The sequence below is a fragment of the Girardinichthys multiradiatus genome, chromosome 3 (genome assembly GCF_021462225.1).
Source record: "Girardinichthys multiradiatus isolate DD_20200921_A chromosome 3, DD_fGirMul_XY1, whole genome shotgun sequence".
Lineage (NCBI taxonomy): Eukaryota > Metazoa > Chordata > Actinopteri > Cyprinodontiformes > Goodeidae > Girardinichthys > Girardinichthys multiradiatus.
Window position 1 is genome coordinate 16,679,755 of NC_061796.1, and position 18,461 is coordinate 16,698,215.

General features: G+C 39.9%; 1 protein-coding gene across 1 annotated transcript in view; it reads right to left on the reverse strand.

Moving 5' to 3' along the window:
- Positions 1-18,461, reverse strand: part of rspo2 (R-spondin 2) — a 78,551-nt gene that overhangs the window by 25,528 nt on the left and 34,562 nt on the right. The window contains exons 3-4 of the mRNA XM_047360306.1: positions 9,674-9,817; positions 8,186-8,374 (exon numbers count right to left, since the gene is read on the reverse strand). Of these exons, the coding sequence (XP_047216262.1) occupies positions 8,186-8,374; positions 9,674-9,817 (333 nt within the window). The remainder of the gene's footprint in view (positions 1-8,185; positions 8,375-9,673; positions 9,818-18,461) is intronic.

The window sequence follows — 18,461 nt, forward strand, 5'->3', positions numbered from 1 at the left end:
CTTCCTGAATCCCATGTAATGTTGTTTCCTCTATTGTGTGAAATACAACACTCCATCCTTCAGAAAAAATCCTGTCACCCAAGCACTTTACAGTTGGAACTGTGTTTTCAGGTTTAAAGGTTTCTCCAAATGTATTTCTATGGCCAAATACTTCAAATTTAGTCAGACCACAGAACATGTCTCCAACACTTTGTCCCTGAGTGAATTTGGAAACTTTAATCTGGATTCTTATGTTGCCTTTGGAGTATTGGTGTCTTCCTCTGAGTGGCTTTTCAGCCCATTTCGGTACAATGTCACTATGGATAGTGACACTGTCTTACTTGTTTTTACCATTATCTTTGTAGAGTTATCTTCTATTGTTATGGTGTTGGTGTACACATTTTGGACCAAAACACACTCATCTCTTGATCACAGAACCTGTCTAATTGCAAACCTTTATGATCATTGGACTTTTCCATTGTGTATATGCTTGCACATGATTGTTTGAAAAAATTAATGTGGCCCCTTCAGGCATCTGGAAATTATATCCAAGGATGAACCAGACTTGTGTTAATCCACATATGTATTCCTAATATCTTGCCTGATTTTCTTTTTCATGATGTCACATAGGCTAGAAAAGTGTCTGATGTGTACCTTAAATTACATCTATAAGTGTGCCTGCATTTGACTTACATGTTGTAAATGAAGCTATTAGACTCCTACAAAACCATGACATAATCACCTGGGCCCTCCCAAATTGTTTATTGGCATTGTTAGTATAGGGTAAGTAAACTTTGATTTTGAAGAAAGTAATGACATCCTCTAAAAACTCTCTACAAATCAGTGAATAAACAATAAATATATTAAATTGACCAAAACAATTGTGATTAAAATTTGTTTTCCATAGTCAAGCAAACCAAATTATGAACATAATTTCCCCTCGGGGATCAATAAAGTATCTTTGAATTGAATTGAATTGAATAACTACAGCAGGCATTTAGATACTGGAGACCTTCCTAAGCAAATAGTTGGGAGATCTATGTGCCGAATCTGTGATTTTTTTTTTCCCTTTTATATAAAACAACAAGGCTTTCAAAATACTATGTCCTACCAGTTTCACAGTCTTATGTACAGACCCAAGAGTTCATTTCACTTCACAACCAGATTTAGGGAGAATTTTTAAAAGTGATTTTGCTGTCATGGTGGGTGGCACTGGTGAGTGAATTTTAACCGATCAGACACCAGTCTAGGCCTTGTGCCCACAGCCAAGCTGTCACTGCTGTTCGAATGAGGCAGAGTGCCTCTTCAAAACCTTCTTACCAGCTACTGTGTCAGCCCCTACGGAGAGGCCTTATTAAATGAAGATTAAGCCGTGGCTCCATCAGTCCCAATAGTTTGCAGTGAGGGGCACAAATAATCACTGTGACAGAGTGGCGGCCAATTAGTGCTCTCCTTCTGTCCTGGGAAAACGCTTCTTGCTCCGCTCCCGCTGGTGGGAAAAACTGATCCGGATTGTCTGTGATATTAGCCGGGCCAGAGATCACTGTTAATCACCACCTGCTATTCCATGGTGGCAAAAATCAGAGCGGGACTTGTCAGCCGTGCAACAGCAATCTCATTCAGAAGTTCTGAATTCATTTAGACCCCAAATATGACTTATTAAAGTAAACAAAGTTCAGAAACTCCAAAGATATTAGTGGTGGCTCTATTGGTGCCCTCTGAAAACAGTTGCTGATGAAATGATAGAAACCTGATGTGTTTTGTTCAAAAAGTCAGACGTTCGTCTACCAGTGCAGAGAAAAAGCACTTCTAACTCCTCTGCAAACTACACTGTGTGCTGTGGTCCTGACACAAGAACACGCTCCATAAATTAGGCTCAAGTTAAAAGTCTGCATCTGTTTTATAAAAAAGCAGGCCTGATGTAAGAAGGCTGCATTTGACAAAAAGAAATCCAGAAATCTGTTTGTGTGTCAGATTTCCAAGCTAAACACAGGCCATCCTCAGATGTGACCATGCTGTGGGTAATTAAATGCTCAGAAGTGAGTGGCATCTTTCGCCAGGGCTTAAACCCCTTTGGCATAGTTAGAATAAACAGCAAAATTGTGTAACACAAGGTCAAACACATGCATAAGCATTCACTGAGCACTCATGTGCTAGGCTTGCCAGAAACAGGAGTTGCTGGTGTTGCAAGCAGCTAGCACCACAGGCGAAGCAGCTCAGTTTCCTCCAAAGCAGATTGTGCATCCTTTCACAAGAGCAGGGACAGGGGCAGATGGTCGGCATACGGTGGGATCTAGAAGGTCCATTGTACTATGAATGCACAGACCAACCAGTCTGACTGTAGACAGGACCTGGCATAAATACAATCCGCCAACTAATTCCTTCTTTGGTCCGCTCTGGATTTATTTTTATAGGACTAGTGGTACAAGATGCAAAAATAATATTCAAAATATCCAAAAAATATCCAGGGACCTGGGAGAGTTTTATCAGCTTGATTTGTGAAACACTTCCTTATTTCATATAAACAAAAACTGATAATTGCCACACATTTTGCAAAAAGTTAATTTCATATCATTCTCTTCAAAGTGTATCTGCGATTGATGTATCTCTGCATCCCTATTCATTATATTTTGTCATACTAGACTGTATGATTTTCGCCAGTAATTCTAACAAGTGGCCCACCTTTCACTGACTTCAAATGGCCTTAATTACATCCAAAGTCCTGCACATCCTTCACATCTTTGTCACGCTATAGACGAGTACCTAAGTAGTTCACTTAGTGTAGGTAGATTTTTTGTAATTTTACAGCAATGATGCAGAACATGGATCAGCACTTCTGAGTTGTAGAATTATTGGTAGTTGAATTAAAGCAAATGACATGGACAATTACAGTATAAAAACAAACTGCACAGAGAATTTATGACTTAGAGAATCAGTGCTGACTGAATCCTTACAGTCAGATGACTGATGAGATGGATGGCTTGGCCTCGGCGAAGGCCTACAGCAGCAAGAGGTTCTCTGGTTACACCACGGGAGATCGATACTTCCACAAAAGGCCAGTTAGCCCTCTCAGCTCACAAGCTTATGCAGAGATCCAATGACCGAGATAATCAGTATATGTTTCTTCTCTCTTATCCTTTGCCTCTTTTCCTTATTCCTCATTGCCTCTTTCTTTCCATGAGGTCAGCATGGTGTTTGCGAGCCTTTGTGGGTTCAGAACCGCAGTCAAAGGCAGAATTTTTGTATAAATTGCAATGCACTGCACTGCACTGCTCTGGAAAGTCAGGTCTTTAGTGTGTTTTGGTTATCAGTTCCAAAATTTGCTATCCTATAAATCTGGTTTCATAACTGCATACTGCAAAATGTCTGTTCTTGTGTTGGGTAAAATGGACTTGTGTGAGGAAAATTTCACTTTTATTGTACTTTATAACAAACATTTTATTGTGTATTTACAATCAATCTCAAACCACAACTCAATCACTTTGTTTAAGAAGAAAAAGTATGTCACACTATTTCATATTAACACTAGAACTCCCACGGCCGTCAATTTGACGGTTTTGAAAGTTTGACATGCCATAACTCTGGTTTATTAAAACTCTTATCTTCCTGGCATCCTGATTTTTTCTAAACCTGTGTCTTGTGTGTTCCTATGTTTCTTTTTTTTTTAAATAACAAAGTAAATAAAAGATCTAAGTATTTCTTCCTGTAACTACCACAGCCGCTATTTTGACGGCCCAATTATTTACATTGATTTTTTTTCCCCGCGGCTGAGTATACGCACGAGCGTTGTCTAGCAACCGTCACTCTAGAACGCAGTCTGAGAAGGAGATTGTTGGCATCGTACAAATGGCTTCTAGAAGGATATTTTCTGCTCAAGAGGCATTGGAAATGCTTCAAAAATTAGATGATTGTGATTCTGGGGTCGAGAGGGATTCTGACGGCTCTTAGTCAGCATTCAGTTTCAGTGACAGCGGGTCAGAGAGTGAGCCTCCCCCAGATAAAAAACACGAGTCATCCCGTTAGCAGGAGGTTGTGGCGCATTATTTCAAGGTAGTAAAAGACTAGCCTATGTAACGATATTATCATATTAGGCTATAGTTTACAGATGAGTAAACTAATAATATATAAACTATAGCAACAGTGCCACAATCAGCACAGGTTCAGAGACAGGGAGACGAGCCAGGTGCCCAGTTCCCAGCTATAAACCCAGCAAACCAGCCCCCTGGCAGGAGATAAACTACAAATCAAGGTAATGATAATGGAAAAAGACATAAAAAATAAGTATAGTAGCCCAGTAGCAACAATCTATTCTGCGCTTTACAGTGTTTTCATCGCAAGACGAGCGCAGACCTTGGAAGGAGGAGGAGATAGGAAAGGATGGGACTGTGTGGACAGTGGTAGGGGAGGAAGAAAGTAGAGGGAGGCGTCAGAGTCAGAAGGCGTTGACAGAGCGCCAGATCCAAGATGCCCAGACTGCGTTCCTCTGCTTGGCGGATGCCGAAATGCTCATCCACATTCAGGGTTGCAGGGTGGCTGAGGCCCGCAGAGTTTTAGGAGATGATTCCTCCTCGGACATGAGTGTGGATGAGCTGAAGGCATTTTTAGCACTAGTTTATGTCCTCAGAGTGAAAGGGGGTGTAACATGGAGCTGTCCAGCTTTTGGTCAGATTAGTAAAGCTTTGTTTCTTAAATTTACCCGATAATCTGTATTATTTTTCAGTACTATTTATAAATAATACTAAAACATAATAGGTTTTGATCAAATACTATTATTAATTCTTGTCAAAACCATAATTTTATAGCGATGACGTCATCACCGCCCTCGCGGGTTTGGGAGTTCTAGTGTTCTAGAGGGTTTGGGAGTTCTAGTGTTAAAACACCCCAATGTTACTCATCAGCATATGGTCTAGCGCTACTAGTTTCTTAATATGGATAAGAAGGTGAGTTCCTCAAGCTTCACTCCCCCTGTCCATGTTTAGGGCTCTTGAGGTAGGACCGCAATTGTGTGAAAACAACCACATAAAAAATTTATTTTAAGGGAAAACCCTAAAAATCAGCGGCAAAGAAGCTCAAGAGACAAACAATCTAAGAGCCAGTTGGTAGTGTAATTATGTTATTCTTGCTGTGCAACAAAGCCTTTGAACAAGTTGACTTTTACCAGCAAACCTTGCAAGCAAGGCATCAGTCCCTCGAGGCCATTTGTAGGTATGTAGAAACTGTCGGATATCAGACCAACTTCTAATTAGACGTTATATTGAACTTTACACCCTCTTAAATCTCAATCCAGAGAGTGATTGTTTTATTAGAGCTGCAGTTGCTTTAACACCTTTAAGTTGATTACACAACATCTAATATCACAGACTTAGTAGGAGCTGCTGCTGGTCAAAGATTAGTAGGGGCAAAATGCAGATACAGAGACAGAGACACAACAGAGAGGAATCCGAGTTGTCACACATATCATTTTTTTGCGAACCAGTGAATAAGATGATTTGCTGGGAAATCTCTGTGGGGATTTCCTTGAAGACATCAAATACTGAGCAGCCAAGAGTGGCGATGTTATCAGCGTCCTCCCTTTGGCGCATGAGACAGAGAGGGAGGCTCCTCCCTGTCCATCTATCACTGCTGATAGGGCCAAAGCAGCTCTCTCTATTGTTTTCAACTTGTCTAGCAGCGATCCAGAGTAAAGATGTGTGAAGACCTGACTAATTACTCCAGAGATTGAGTTAAAAACACAAAATATCTAAACTGTTAAATATGCAGCTTAGCTGCATGGCTCTAAAACTTGCTCAAAAATATTTTGCGAAATTTCATTTTTATTTATGCTGAACATGAAAACTTTGGTTGAACTAACCCTGTTGGTCGGCCAAATGCAATATTGTTAAAAGTAGTTATTCTAAGCTCTTTTAAACATTTTATTCACTTCTGACCATTGAAAATCACATGGTAAAATTAGATATATTTCCAAAAAGAAAACGTACTCTACCACATTGCAATAGCTTCTCTTACTGTCTCTTACTGAAGTTTTTCCCATTTTGTTATGTTAAAACCACAATGTTCACTGTATTTGAGTGGAATTTTATGTGATAGAAACAATAAACTGTAGTAGTAGTAGTGACGGTGCTAGTGATAGGAAAATGATGCACGGTTTTTAAAAAGTTTGAAGAATAAAGTATGGCCCTGTTTTCAGCCTCTCTCAACAAATTGTAGAACCAACTTTTGCTGAAGTTACAGATGTACGTTTCTTCCTGCTCTGCGCATTTAGCTGCTTAGGTTTTGGCCTTTTCTGCTTTGCAAAATTGCTTAAACTCAGTAAAAGTGAATGTAGAGAAGACATCAATTCTTTGGTCTTGCCAAAAATTCTTGATTGGATTTAGGTTTGAACTTTGACTAAGCCATTCTAACGCACAACTATGCTTTAATTCCAATGCTTTGTGAGCTGTTTTGACTGTACATTTAGGGTCGTCATCCTGATTAAAGTTAAACCTCCGCCCCAGCCTCAAGTCGTTTGCAGTCTCTAACAGTTTCTTTTTACTTTCACCCCAGCATAATGCTGCCAACCTGTTTTATGCTATCTTATAAATCCACAAATATTACATTGAAGTTTGTGGTTCTAATGTGAGAAATGTGAAAAGGTGTGTTAACACTTTTTCAAAGCACTGTGAATATCTATTTACTAAAACCGTTTCTTAGTATTTTCCATTTTCTTACAAGCTTAAGAGACCTTTTGGATAAACCCCATTATAGACAGTGCCCTCTCTCCTGCCTCCTATGCTTTATTATCATGCACTGAAAGTGATCACGTCATGGTGTATACTCTCAGACTTCCATGCAACAGACTTGCATCCGTGGAGTGTTCCTGCTCCCATCCAACCTCGGGGGCTCCAATTTTTCCTTCTATTTATTTGAACTGTAGAGTTGCATTTCGCTGGCTTTTGCCAAGTGAGGAATTTTTCACAGGGAGTGTGGAGTTAACAACACAAGTATGAAATGTTGGACCACAGCACTTCACATGCCTGAAGAGTCCTAAGATGATTACATTGTGACACTTTTACACACAACTCATGGCCACCACAGATCTCACTGTCTCTGGATGAGGAAATTCAAGAAGGTTTTTCATGCAACTACAATCTGGGGCGCTATAGATTAAAGTTGTGTCCTGGTTTCTACGTATTTTTTACCATCAGCATCTACATCAACAAGGAAACAAAAACAATCCCGTAAACAGCATTGCCAAATTTTAACTTGGGAGGGTCATAAAGCTTCTCAAAAAAGGTCAAGTAGCCATGCCAGAATCATGAGGAGGTGCATGGCTGTTGGCGAGAAATTCTCTGACAAACAAGACGGGACATTAAGTACTAAATGTGCCATGGGATCACAGTTTCCAATCCAGTCAGCAGCCGTCGCCATGCTGAAATATGAGAAACTATCAGGGTTTATTTCAAGTTTATTTACTCTTTCGCTACTTCACTAAGTAACCCTTCCATTCAGCACTTCCATCTAAAAATGGAGAAAAATCCTCAAAGTTAGAATATGTCCTTTTTTTTCCTTCTTTGACAGACTGACTGATATCTGCCATGGTAACTGCTTCCTTATTTGGTGACTTTATTATTTACACTTGGCCTATCTTAATCCCAGGTTTAAGAGACATTAAAGTACATTAAGGGAAAAATCATTTAGCACTGCCAACTTAGGCTCTCATCTCTAAATGGTGTGTCTGGACCATCTGAGAAAAATGGTGTACGCTTTGAAAAAAATATTTCCTTTAGCCATATGTGCACACAGAGAAATTCCATTGACTTTTCATATAATGGCCTGACATACATGCTCTGCGCACCACAGAAATCTCTCAAACTGACAGGAGGAAACAGAGACGGCCATTGAGGAAACCTGCAGATTGTACTTTGAAGGATACCACAGAGGAGATGAAGGGAGATGGAAGAGGGTGGAGGGAAATATGCCTTAAGAAAAAAAAAGCTGTCTAGAACTAGGCCTGCTTTGGAAAATCGCTGATATTTCATGCAATGAAACACCACTGTGAACTTAAATCACTCAGATAGTGACAACAAAGCCAGAGTGTGAGGGTTACATGACACACGTGAAAGTAGAAGAGGGGTTCACTGCGAGGATAAGCGTCCTCTTTTGTTTAAAATACACAAATAATAAATGGTGTCATGCACATCAACATATTCCTGTACACAAATCTTACCTCTCCTGCAGTGTCTCATGGCCATTTTGCACATCCTGGACTCAGCAATGGTGGGACAAGGTATCGTGTCCTTGGGAGGTTTCTTAGCAATGTGCCGCGTTCGGGTCTCCAGACCCCACTTATAGCCACAGGTTTTGTTTCTCCTGGTGCAGGCTCCCCACTCACTCCACTGACCCACCTCACAGCCCTCTGCACGGGTTACACAGAAACAGTGAGGTGTAATGAAATCACACTGAAGTGCTCTTTAGAAGCAACTCAAGGACTCACAGATCAAGCTTTTATGCTGGCTAGTGGAGCTTTACTGGGATGCTAAAATCTCAGACAAATTGAGACGTAGAAAGTTTTTTCAGAAATAGCATGTGAAAGAGCAGTTAGTAGTGGTTATTTTGATAATTATGATTAACAGCTAATGAAGAGCCCAAACTCAGACAATTCTGAGTTACACACAAGACCAACAAGAAAAGTATTTTTAATACAAAAATATATTAAAACTGAAATAACTGCAATATAATGTATGTCCATGCTGAGTGTGTGCACTCAGTATTCAGGCTCTGGCTTTTCCATGGCGTTGAGGAAGCTTAGGTTGCTATAATGACAGCCTCAGGCTTGACTGCATTATTTGGGCTGGTATCTCTTATCTTCCTCCTAATGTTCCCAAGATTCTCTGTGGGGTTTAAGTCAGGTGAGTGGGAAGGTGCTAAGTTCTGCTGTGAAATGAAATCAGCATCTTCATAAATTTTGTCAGCAGATGAACTCCTTTAAAATGTCCTGGTTCATCGTTTAGCAAATGTTAGGCTTGATCAAACAGCAGACCACATGGCGCTGCCAAATCATCTCTAAATGAGGAAACTTTATACTTGTTCTGACTATATTTAGAGTCGGTGCCTCTCCATTGTTTCTCGTTAGTCCAGGTAAGGTGGCTGTGACGTTTTCTCTGATTATGGAGTGGCTTAACCCAAGGAATGTGAGTTCTGTGGCCCATCTGCTGGATATATTTCTGTGGTGGCTCTTGAAGCTCTGACTCAGCTGCTCTCCTTGCCTTGTGAATGATCCCGAAATCTCTTAAATTAGCTTTGCTTCAAATCTACACAAGGCTGCAGTTATACCTATTGCTTTTACATCTTTTCCTACCATACCTTTTCCTTCCACTCAACTTTCCATTAACATGTTTTGATACTTGCCTCTTTTAACAACCAGCTTCTTTAGCAATGACTGGACAATTGTGTGAATAAGTCAGTCATTTTTCCTATGACTGCTGTTGCCATAACATGGGCATATCATTATATTTCTGTAATAGAGAAATCTATTCTTATTGGTCTGTTATGGTTTTCATTACCTATAAGCATTACTCTTCAAAACTGACAGAAAATAAACTATTAGAGTAATAAATAAAATTAGTTTTTGAATTGACGTATTAAAGTAAATGAACTTTTTCTTGATATTATTTTTTTCTTTTAGATGCACCTGTATTTGTCCAGTTTTACGTACCTCCACACTCCATTGTGTCTTCCAGCGGGGCAAAGCCCTCAGGGCACTTATCAAAACAGCGCCCTTTGTGTAGGTAAAAACCAGATTTGCACTTGGTGCAGAAGTCTTTGCTGAAGCAGGACTCACAGTTGTCTATCCTGCACCCTGGAAGAAGAAACAGAGAAAGAAGAAAAGTCATCTGGGTCTCAGAAATCCACTCACATGAAGTTGTATGGGGTGCTGTTTGTAAAGTTACACAGTCAAAAACTGAGAGCAAGGTTTTGGGTTCTTTAGCCTGTCATAAGAGAAAAAAACAGGTTCAGTTTTCAAAGGCATATTTTCAGCAAGCCAGTTATAAATTTATAAATGGCACAGTTCCCAACTAAATATACAAGCTAAATAACTCAAAATATTGCCATCGGTTTTTGACTGTTTAACTTTACAAACGGCACCCCAAAGACTTGATTCAGAGCTAAAGAGTTTAGAGAAAAAGGGTTGTTGAAGGGATTATAGTCTCCCTCGTTCAAAAATAAAATAGTCAATGATTTGTGAGTTATTTCCCATGGGAGCATGACTGTATTGTTTTCTTGGAGAACTGACAGTAGTTTGTTTTCTCCTTTCATTCCTGTTTATCCTCAAAGTGAGTAAATCAAAAGTGTGAAAACACAAAATGCAGAAATAATAGCAGAAAGGGTTCTTCCAAAACTATACATGCAAACACAACATCTCAAATGTTTTCAACTGCAGGGTGCTGCAAAAGGAACAATAAGTGTCAGTAATGCTATCAAATCTTCCCCACTGTTCATATCTGTTCCAGAACCAAAAGATTATTGGATAGTCAGCTTTCCATTAAACTCTGAATGATGGGTTACGATCACAAAGTTGGTTTTGAGTCCTTTAGATTTTGACTTCAACGCTGAATGAAAAGAAGAAGGTGGTTTCGTAACCAAGGAGCAGCAAAGAGAGACGACAACATCTTGCCAAATAAATACAGAATGGTTTCGTCGGCAAACACAACGGCAAACTTTGTGTCTCACGCCACACCCTGCTGACATGCATGTCACACAGCTTCGTTCTTGCGAAGAAAGGCACGGTAATGTGTCATCAAGGTCCCTGCAAATGACACGTCAAGCAGAGCTAAATTACAACAACCACACCAACAGGGCGACGTACAGACCCACAGATTAGAAGGAGCCTCCCAGAGCTGTCTAATTTATGCTGCTTCTCAGAAACTCCATGTACCCCTTTGGCCCAATACCCTCAATTTCAAACCTGAAGCTACCATCTTCCTCTAGTTGCACGGGGGCTTCTCAGGTAGACCGTCATCTCTTGCTCTGATTGTTTATGGCGCATAAACCCGTGTGCTCCTCTATCCATGTTGTCTAAAACAGTGTGATTTTCCACATGTCTCTCACAGACAGAGGCTGAGGCCTGCTCTTTCATCTGTGACCTTTCCAGAGACCGGGGAAGGGAAGGTTCTCACAATCACACCCCTTAATTACACCATCTCCAGCTAACCATCAGGCCTCCTCCTCGACATTCCTGCAAAACGAGGGGGTCCCTCCCCGCATCACTTTGAACCCTAAAGTATGGCCTCTGCCCACTCACTCTGGTCTCACGCTTTCCCAACCAGTCTAAACAAACCGTGAACACACATGTTTGCACAATCACACACATACCAATAAGATATGGTTGGAGCAAGGCCCACTCCACTATAAAGCTGTGCTTTGGAAAACATGGCTGCGCCGACTATAAATCAGTTCCTTTCTACCTCACATCCCACATGTACAAATTTAAACATCAAATGTAAGTATTAGGTGTGTTTTCTTATCTCTTGTGCAACCTTAAACATGTATTCAGACACCTTGAGCTTTTTCACATTTTGAATTCAAATAATTGTTTTGAGATTTTATCTAATCGATCAACTCAAAGTATAATTGTGAAGTTGAAGAAAAAAATTATGTATAGTTTTTAAAATTTTTTACAAGCAAAAATCTCAAAAAGTGTAACGAGTTTTTGTATTAAAACCCCTTTACTATAATATATTAAAAAATCCAGTGCCACCAATTGCCTTAGCAATCACCTAATTAGTAAACTGAATAAACACAGTTCTGCTCTGTAAAGGCCTCAGAGGTTTGGTAAACAACATCAGTAACAGTAACAGCATCATGAAGATTAAGGAACAAAACTGTAATCCTTCAGTGACATGACCATCCAACTGACAAGGCCAGGTAAGGAGAGCATAATCAGAGAAGAAACCAAAAGGCCCATGGTAATTGCAGAGCAGCTGTAGAGATGCACAACTCAGGTGTCCATCAACAGGAAGGCTGTTAGTTGGGCTATATATCGGAATGAAACAATTACATTACATGTCTTATATGGAAAACAGTGTGATAGAATAGTAATACTACATATCACCCTAGACATACCATCCTCACTGTGAAAAATGGGGGGGGGGGACATCATGCTGTGGGTGTGCTTTTAGTTAGCAGGCACATGGAAGCTGATTCGAGTTGATGGGAAGCTAAATGGAGCTAAATTCAATGCAATCATGGAAGAAAACTAGCAGTACAATGATTTTAAACATAGACTAAATGGTTTAGATTAAAGCATAGTCTTCTGTGAGAATGGCCCAGTCAAAGTCCAGACCTAAATCCAATAGAAAATCTGTGGCAAGACTTAAAAAATAAATCTTCACAGATGTTCTTCATTGAATTTCACTTAGCTTAAGCTAATTTGCAAAGAAGAATAGGGCACAATTTCAGTGCTTAGACTCAAGTGGTCAGAAACCAAATGCCAGCCGCAATTTTCATCTTTTTTTCTGACAGGGAGAAACTGCATCTCCATTCAGACTAAACACAGTCTGCCAAACTGGGAGTTGGTACAGCCTAACTGCAACACAGGGAGCGAGTTAGTGGATCACAAATTGAAAAGCACAAAGTGTTCTTTCATATTTACAACATACAGTAGACTTCCCAGGCTTGTCATCACCTGACAGATTTAGCTCACAAATTATTAGCAATTCTTTTTAAAAGTAAGCATGAGGCAGAAAACATCTGGCAGCGCTCTTATGCACTGAGTTTGTTGTGCAAGACTTGGTTATTGTTAGCAAACATCACCTACATATCCTTCCAACAGTGGTAGCATTTAACAAGGTTTTGATTAAAGTGTTACTTTTGGTTCTCTATGTTTGATTCAAACAGGGTGTAGTGTAAAGGCTTTTGTAAGGAGATTATAATACCACTCTGTAAGATGGATTAGGTGGAACACATTCAAATGAGGCACCATGAAAGTTGCAATGAAGGTAGAGGAACTTTGGAGGGACAGAGGTTATCAGAATGGGTTGGGGATCACCACAACGGGATTGACGGCTCAGTCCAGCTATCAGCCAAAGGACTATCTGGATCATGAGGGGAGCTCCCATACGAATCACTTGGCAAATCAGTGGTGAAGCAACATGTACAACAGTGCCAGAAACAGATATGGAGGAGTGGGTTCATTACCCTGTAGGATTAACCTCAGGACCACCTTTAAAATATCCATCTAGGTGCCACAGATAGACTAATGAGAAATAATGAGGTCACTTTATCCCAGTGAAGGCCTCCTGTTCCCGGGTCTTAAATGTATTATCTTCATTATCTCTTAGCCTGGTTCTGGCCATGAGTTATTATATTATGAGTGCTTGTGGAAAAGCCTCATGACCATGCTGAAGAGCTGCAAAAGATGTTGTTGAAGTAGCTGAGGGTTTCACCAGTTACACTGTGATCCCATGTTACAGTTGCACTCCTTTTATTTGTTTTTGTATTGTTCTTGAGCTGAGAAATGAGTCACCAAGTATCACTTGGGATCTAATAGCCCTGCTTGGCAGACGTTGGCCCCTCAGCTGTGGTCTACATGAGGAAACCGTTAATTTTATCATGGACACTTAGAGCCACGTGTCAGCTTCCTTCAGTTCCTGTTTCTTCACAGGCTGAAAGCTCCATGTGAGATCAGTCAATTCGTTAACATGAATGTTCAGTGCGTTGAGACAGAGGTTGGTCAGGGAGAACAGATAAACCTTTCAGGTTTGTTGTCAAACTCATACCCGTTTGACCACTGGAGAGTTTACAAGTGTCAGATCACTACAGTAGGATACCCACGATGTGAAAATGCCTGGCAGAAAGAAAAGGGGAAAACAAACCATTTTATTCCATCGTTTACCTCCGACCTAAGTTTAACAGACCTGACCAACTCTCTAGGCTCAAGGTTTGGCTGACTTGGAGGCTGTTTGGCTTTCTCACTGCCACCCAGCCATGTCGTGCAGGGCTGCAGATGGCAGGAGTTCATAACAAAGTTTAGAGCTGCTATTTTCCTCCCAACTCTCTCTATTCTGTTTATTTTTTCCACCCGAGTGCTCCTCTCCCCCCTAGCCAGCAATAGGTGAGGCAGAGGTGGTGTTCCTGCCAATCAGGACCCTCCAGAGGGAGATTGGGGATGACAGATGTGTCAGTGGTGCTTCTAGCTTTTTCACACAGTCTGTGATATTCCCAGATTCACTTATTTATGCTCAGGCAGCCCTAGCGCTCATGCATACTCACACAGCTCAAGCCTCATGTGGGCATTCAAGCACAGACAGTCCACAGTTTATGTATTTTTTAATAAGAAATTATGAAATGAAAACAGTTCAATTCTGTTTCTGGCTACCGTTAGCATACAGAAGGGCTTGGCTTTATGAATCCATTCAACTGACTGGTGAATCTAAAAAAGCGGTTAGGAAAACTGTGATGATTAGATGTCCCTTGACAAAGCTCAAAGGCCAAAAGCAACCCGTTCTTTTACTTGGCCAGACTGCCTGGTGGAAACACCCTCCAGTTCAGATTTAGAACAAGAAGGAGCTTGAATGAGAGAGAGATGATGGGAAGACAGCTGCCAGTGTATACAGCCATTTGAGTCTTGCAAAACTCAAAGGTACTTCCTTTAAACACCCTCGCTGTTCTTGTTACCCCGCATTGTTTCATCAGACTGAAGCCTGTGCCAAACTATGGCACATGCACCTATACTACATATCATTAGCATATTGGCAATGGTGATCAGAGCAGTAGGTACTGGTATAACTAAGCTTTGAAACCTGCTTCTGTGTGGCAAGGCAATAAATTCTTTGCTTGAAAATGTACATTTGTGCATAGCTGCTTTGGGTCTTTTAATACAGTCTGAGGAAGAACATTTTAAAACCAGCCTTACTCTCAATGTATGTCATGTAGAAAGTACAGCTCTCATAGCCATCTGTTGGCTCATGAGTCTTTCCCCCAAACATTTTGCTTTTGATACAGCATGATGAAAGGCACTTTAGCTTGGGGATTTGCATTAAACTTAGTATTAAAGTATTGTGAAGAATTGTGACTTAAACCATGATTGCCCATCATTTACATCCATTTGATTTTAAACAGACTTTAATGTGAAACTGTCACAAATCTTTCTTGCAGAATAGCAGGGTAACACACAGACAGTGGCAAAGGCACAGGGCCTGGACAGCTGATAGAAACCTCTGTGCAACCCACTAGAGCTACAACAACATAATAAAACTAGGTTTGCCTCCAGGAATGTAAGCTATGATCATGTAGAACAATGTTATATAAAAAGATGTTCCTAACAAATCAGCTCTATAATTGCAATTAAACTAACAGCAGTGTTCCGACAACAAAGAGGTGGATCTGCTGCAAGATATAATGCTGTGGTGAAAACCGGACTTGAAAGCTTACACACCGATACATGTAGTGTAAATTGTGACCGCATTACAACAGTTAGTTACCAACGAGACTGAATACAGTCTGGTGGATAAGCACTGATACACATGGAGTTACCCTGGATTTGCACAGCGTCCATATACATATATGTATACATGTATATATATATATATTTTTTTTTTTCAGTCAGTCAGTCATTTTCTACCACTTATTCCATAGTGGGTATATATATATATATATGTATATATATATATATATATATACATATATATATATATATACATATATATATATATATGTATATATATATATATATATACATATATATATATATATATATATATATATATATGTATATATATATATATATATATATATATATATACATACATGTATATACATGCATGTATATACATGCATGTATATATATATATATATATATATATATATACATACATGTATATACATGCATGTATATACATGCATGTATATATATATATATATATATATATATTATATGTATATATGTATATATATATATATATATACAGGGGTTGGACAATGAAACTGAAACACCTGGTTTTAGACCACAATAATTTATTAGTATGGTGTAGGGCCTCCTTTTGCGGCCAATACGTCAATTCGTCTTGGGAATGACATATACAAGTCCTGCACAGTGGTCAGAGGGATTTTAAGCCATTCTTCTTGCAGGATAGTAGCCAGGTCACTACGTGATACTGGTGGAGGAAAACGTTTCCTGACTCGCTCCTCCAAAACACCCCAAAGTGGCTCAATAATATTTAGATCTGGTGACTGTGCAGGCCATGGGAGATGTTCAACTTCACTTTCATGTTCATCAAACCAATCTTTCACCAGTCTTGCTGTGTGTATTGGTGCATTGTCATCCTGATACACGGCACCGCCTTCAGGATACAATGTTTGAACCATTGGATGCACATGGTCCTCAAGAATGGTTCGGTAGTCCTTGGCAGTGACGCGCCTATCTAGCACAAGTATTGGGCCAAGGGAATGCTATGATATGGCAGCCCAAACCATCACTGATCCACCCCCTTGCTTCACTCTGGGTATGCAACAGTCTGGGTGGTACGCTTCTTTGGGGCTTCTCCACACCGTAACTCTCCCGGATGTGGGGAAAACAGTAAAGGTGGACTCATCAGAGAACAATACATGTTTCACATTGTCCACAGCCCAAGATTTGCGCTCCTTGCACCATTGAAACCGACGTTTGGCATTGGCATGAGTGACCAAAGGTTTGGCTATAGCAGCCCAGCCATGTATATTGACCCTGTGGAACTCCTGACAGACAGTTCTGGTGGAAACAGGAGAGTTGAGGTGCACATTTAAATCTGCCGTGACTTGGGCAGCCGTGGTTTTATATTTTTTGGATACAAACCGGGTTAGCACCTGAACATCCCTTTCAGACAGCTTCCTTTTGGGTCCACAGTTAATCCTGTTGGATGTGGTTCGTCCTTCTTGGTGGTATGCTGACATTACCCTGGATACCGTGGCTCTTGATACATCACAAAGACTTGCTGTCTTGGTCACAGATGCGCCAGCAAGATGTGCACCAACAATTTGTCCTCTTTTGAACTCTGGTATGTCACCCATAATGTTGTGTGCATTTCAATATTTTGAGCAAAACTGTGCTCTTACCCTGCTAATTGAACCTTCACACTCTTACTGGTGCAATGTGCAATCAATGAAGACTGGCTACCAGGCTGGTCCAATTTAGCCATGAAACCTCCCACACTAAAATGACAGATGTTTCAGTTTCATTGTCCAACCCCTGTATATGTATATATATATATATTATATGTATATATGTATATATATATATATATATATATATATATATATATATATATATATATATATATATATATATATATATATATATATATATATATACATATACATATATATATTAGTATGCGTAGAAATACACTTTTTCTGCATCCAGAGAGTCCAGAGACATACAAGTCTAAACTGTGGTAGTTTTGGACCTCTGTACTTGCAATTTATTAGGACGTTCCCAACAATCACTGTGATCTAACTCATGATTTATGTCCAGGACATTCTCCCCTAATGTTGGATAAACCTCCCTTAATTTACAATCTAAATGTGGTCTTTCCTTAGCAATTAAAACACTTTGCACTTTGCTGGTCCAAAACGTTTAAAGTGTATTAATATCTTCTTTCCATTCATAACCCCCTGTATAACATGCTTGTGGATCCTCGGGGACATCTACTAAAAATCTGTGAGGTTTCAGCCCAGCAAGTGGCTGAGTATGTTGGCCTTATGCTTCTCTAGATTTTGTTTTCCTTAACCCAGGCATTCCACAAAAAAATCTTGAATGAGATAAGATCACACAGACAAACTCTGGAGTAATAACAAGCAGCTGCTCCTTAAGTGATTTCAGAGGCTGTGTTTAAAAAGCTCACGACAACAGAACCGTAACACAAAGTCTGGGCCCCTGTGGAAACCAAAAGCACAAGGCAGCTCTCACCAACATGGTGATGAAATTCTCACTGTCATTTGATGATGGCATATTTGAGCATTTGGATGGACCAGCTTAAAAATGTTTAAATCGAAAACAATAAAACATCAGTTCATGGAGGCTGGACCTCAATGGTTTCATAAAGAAATGGCACATGGTGAGCAGCTGAGGAAGAAGGCCAAATAAAAAAAACTGGATTAAAAAGCAACGCGTGAAGCAAGGATCACATCAAAGTGAGCCTCATTCTGAGATCTGATGATACGTGACAATATGAGGGGTCCAGATTAACCCGACAAACTTCAGAAACTATAAGAATCAAAATGCAAACACAATGAGGATACAGTGGACTGGAGGCTTCAGCTGAAATAAAATCACTTTTATTTCCCAATAACAAGATGTCTTTCTCTTTCAGTTAAGTAAGAAACGACAATGGTTCATAATGTCTGAGCAGTCGGGGACTTTCCTTCTAATATGGTAAGAATTAATAAAGCTGGACTGGAACAGTGGTGCTGATGTAGCAGGCAGACAATATGTATCCTGAGAATACCAGCTGTTTGCTATTTTTTCT